The 4265-nt window shown below is 39.1% G+C and overlaps 1 protein-coding gene across 1 annotated transcript; it reads right to left on the reverse strand.

The window, feature by feature from the left end:
* Positions 1-562: 562 nt before the first annotated feature.
* LOC110024308 (methylcrotonoyl-CoA carboxylase beta chain, mitochondrial-like) lies at positions 563-1497 on the reverse strand. Its single transcript, XM_020724198.1, has 2 exons — positions 1024-1497; positions 563-911 (listed from the first exon to the last, which is right to left on the reverse strand). The coding sequence occupies exons 1-2, from the start codon at positions 1216-1218 to the stop codon at positions 861-863; spliced, it is 246 nt and encodes an 81-aa protein (XP_020579857.1). The 5' UTR covers positions 1219-1497; the 3' UTR covers positions 563-860.
* Positions 1498-4265: the final 2768 nt, after the last annotated feature.

Genomic DNA, 4265 nt, shown 5'->3' on the forward strand with positions numbered 1-4265 from the left:
GTGGCATCCCCCTTAATTAAGGGTCGGTTTGGGGCAGCTGCAGCTTATCCTGATAAGTTGCTGATCAGCAGCTGATCCGGATAAGCTGGTTGGTTGTTTGGTTTGTGTGTTTGGAAAACAGCTGATTTGCAGTTGTTTTTGGATAAATGATCATTTTGCCTCGGCTCTGAATAAGTTGATTGTCTGCCCAGCCGATTAGTCTCTTCATCAACAAAATGAATTTAATCCAACATTCCAAACACAAATTCATAACCATGAACCTTGATAAAACTTCATGTTTCCTAATTAAATGCACAAATTGTAATGAATGACTCAAACCACCATCACCACCTATCTTAAAGCTTCAACCACAGATTCAATTCTCCACCAACACAAGGAATGATATTGAGTAAAAGGAGCTACCTTTGTTGATGTGATTGAGCTCCACGCCATAGGTTGGAAAAGTTATCATATCCCACTTGGCCTCCAGCATCCAAGAAAATAATTCAAGCATAGTCTTGGAGTTGACATTAAAAAACTACACACCCATAAAACTTTCAAACAATCAAAGTAACATTAACCTCCTTCCATTTATGAAAATATTAGCCAAGTACATCATTTGGAAAGAATGTGGCTCAATTACTTCCCGATTGATCTTTCGAGTAAGCAAAATATCTTTAGCTAACACATGAACATCCCAAATAAAATTACTATAAGAGATTCATTCTCACTATACTCTGACGTCAACAGAAGCAATATGAGAAACCCATGACAGAGCAACCAGAGAATACTATCAGAGAAAAAAAGAATTAACTTGTGACAACTCCAGAAAAGACGACACAAGGTCGATAAGTCGATTGATTTGCTCCCGGGGCAATAGCTTATTCCGGCTTCGATTCCTTCTCACACCTTCGGCTACCTCCAACGAGGACCTACAAAACAGAGAAAACAAAAAAAAAGAAAAAAATAGAATAGAAAAAAACTTCAGTCACTCATTCACCAGATCGCTATCAACGAGGGATCAACGGTAGCATTCACAGGAACCTTCTGAATGTGTGATTGGAGCTGGGAAAGGAGGTTCTCGGCGGTGGCTGAGTTGCGAGCGAAGGCTTCTGAGCTCCGCTCCAAGACATCGGAGAGCACAACTGAGCAAAGTGGCGCCCATTTCTGCCCAGGTTTCAAAGAGGGAACTTGAATTCCCCTCCTCCATGATCGATTTGCATTGAATCTTCTAAGCATTTTATGTGTTTGTTCCCTTTTCTTACGATTTGATCAAGATCCGTCGAGCGAGGCGAGGGAGAGGCGAGAGAGAGAGGCGCGGGATCGACCAAGGGCAAGAGAGACTGAGCGAGCTAGGGAGGAAACGGACAAGAGAAGGGCGCGAGAGGAAATAACTAGTCGAACGCACGTCGAAGATGCGGGTCGGTGGATCCCGCGGCTCGCCTATCTGCGTTTCTCGATAATTTCCCCCAATGCCCTAACCAAATGTCAAGGCCATTTTCGACGCCCGCAGGTATAAAGTGCTGCCCCGAATGGCCCTAAGGCTGAACCACTCAATGGGATGTCTCAAAACAATTCCTTTGAGTGAAGGTGTTTCTTAACATTCAAGTGTCTTAGGGTCTGTTTGGGGCAGCTGCAGCTTATCCAGCTTCTGCTGATAAGCAGCTTATCCTGATAATCTGCTGATGACCAGCTGATCCGGATAAGCTGTCTGACTGTTTGGTTAACGCGTCTGGAAAACAGCTGATTGTGAAAAATTGACCCTTTTGCCCCTGGTCTGAATAAGCAGTTCAGCTGTTTGGTTTGTGCGTTTTGTAAACAACTTATTTGTAAATTTTTTGAGTTGAATGAATAATCTGTGTGCAGAATGTTATTTTCTCAAATGTGTAGAAATGAAATTGCAAAAAAAGTTTAATAATATTTATATAACTCAAAAAGGTTATGATTACATCAACAAAACATATTGATATAAAGGAAAGTTCAATACACATTTCTGGATCTCTAATATGGATTATAGAAAGACCCCAAAAAAAAGAAGAAATAACACGTTAAAATTACAAGGAAAAATATGACAATATTAAGTTTAACATGTAAAGCCACATCATGACGAATGTTGCCCGTTTCTGATACCTCAGATCCCCGAGCAAGCGTGTCTGAATGGGGTGCGGTATACACGGAAGAACTCGAACCATATGCGGTGGTCTCCTGTTGTGGTACTCTCGAACTCCTAGTACCTGTGTCCAATTGGGATATTGTAGAGACAGTTGTATTGTCCGTCCACCTAAAGAATTTACAGTCTTCAGGTCCTTGTCCCCAACGCGGGCACCTGTAAAATTGCCTCCCGTAGCTACGTGCCTGGCGTGACGTTAACAGCAACGACGGTAGTCCGCAATGACACATCACTTTCTCGACCTTCCCGTAGTGTCTGGAACTCATTCTTCTGCATTTTAAAAAATAGAATCGATCAGTCCAAAAAATAAGGAAATGTAAAAAGTAAACTTACCAAAGTGTAGATCCAGAGATTGCTGACAACAAATTTACGTGGCCGTCCAAACTGCCCACTCAAAAACAGCAGTTGCACCCGACTTCCAATCTGCTTAGGTACAATGGGTGGATCCAAAATGTGATTTGAAAGATTTGAATGGAGTAAATGTAAAAAATAAGGTTTGGATGCTATGTATAAATTTGGGAAAACTAAAGCCTGCATTCCAAGCATTTTATATGCTGCTAACCACATAGTCACTGCTTAAGATTATCTACAAATGAGCGCATACTCGGTTCATATTAATATTCTTCATAACAGAATCACATAAAAAATTGATAAATAACAAGTAGATATCAATCATTGCAACCATCATGGATCCAAATAAAGCATATGAAAAAACTTCAAATACTTTCTACATTGTTGTTCTAAATTCGACGAGAAGGGAACTGCGTTGCAGATTATTGCTTGTGAAATTTCATTGCAGATATTTACAGAAAATCCGTGTTGTTCAATTGATGAAACCGGGCTGCCCTACAGAAGGGTACATAATAGGATCAAAGCTAGCATTTAAGGACACTTCTTATGTATTTACATATAGAACACCTAAACATTCCTTCATACATTTATACCACTCAAATCTCTTACATAAGATAAAAATACCAACAGATATTCATGTCAATAATTCGCCATACAATTCCAGAATCAATAACTGTCACAAGTATGGGTGACGTTCAAGTCCACCCTTGCCTGCAACTTGGAATCATTATAATGGGGTTTAGATGACCTGCTCCCAATTTAACATCAACACTCAATATTCTCATCCAGGCTACAGCCAAACAATGCGCCTTACTATTAGGAAAGTGTGAGTTCAGTCTCATTCATATGGTTGGCATTAGTGTTTAAATAAATTAAACCCAAATAAGAAAATTATATTAGAAAACTTAAGAGATGCATCAAATTATTTCTTACCCTAAACAACATTCCAGCATAACCAAATTGAACAATGTGCCAACTGGAGAACAAATACAAATTGGTCATAACATAGTAGTGGTTGCCATCCAAGCTACATACATAGCTATGGGGCCATCCAACATATCTAAACTTTGACATAGGTATAAAACAAAATTGCCAAGAACCTCAACACACACTTGCACGCATGCCCCCCCATACTTTGTGCATTTACATACCACCCAGTTCTTATATGCTAACATATCTAACAACTAAACTTTGATTTCTACATTTATACCTTCCAAATCTTCATATCACATAAAAAGTGAAATACACCTTCATGCATGGGTAAGATGGCATGTATGAGAAAAAATAATCGTTGATAGACATTAGATATCTAAATACATCAGAATTCAGTTGTATGCAGGTAAATCTTCCATAAATTTGTTATCTCCAAATTCAGAAAAGCCCTAAATTTGATGTAAATAAATAAGAATTTAGTGGCATGAATCTAAATATTCCAAAATCAAATCTTAAATCAGCTGAGCCTGCAGGATGTCCCCATCAAGGCATCCAGATGAGTTGCAGGCCACCAATGCATCTGCACAAGCTATCATGGCAAAAGCCTGAATGAAAACGTTGGTATTTACAGAAAATTGAACCAAATCAATTTATGTGGGGAAACAAGAGAAGACTGATAAACTACAGCATTAAGCCAGCTTATAGAACAATTTTGTCTGCATTAATACAAAATTAGAAATAGGATAAATTCCACAGCATTAAGCCATTTTAGCCCACATGAACTGAGAGCAAAGACCATAGAATATTAGATCTCTCATCTAACCGTACCTGT

This window comes from Phalaenopsis equestris, unplaced genomic scaffold (assembly GCF_001263595.1).
Source record: "Phalaenopsis equestris unplaced genomic scaffold, ASM126359v1 Scaffold000251, whole genome shotgun sequence".
Classification (NCBI taxonomy): Eukaryota; Viridiplantae; Streptophyta; class Magnoliopsida; order Asparagales; family Orchidaceae; genus Phalaenopsis; species Phalaenopsis equestris.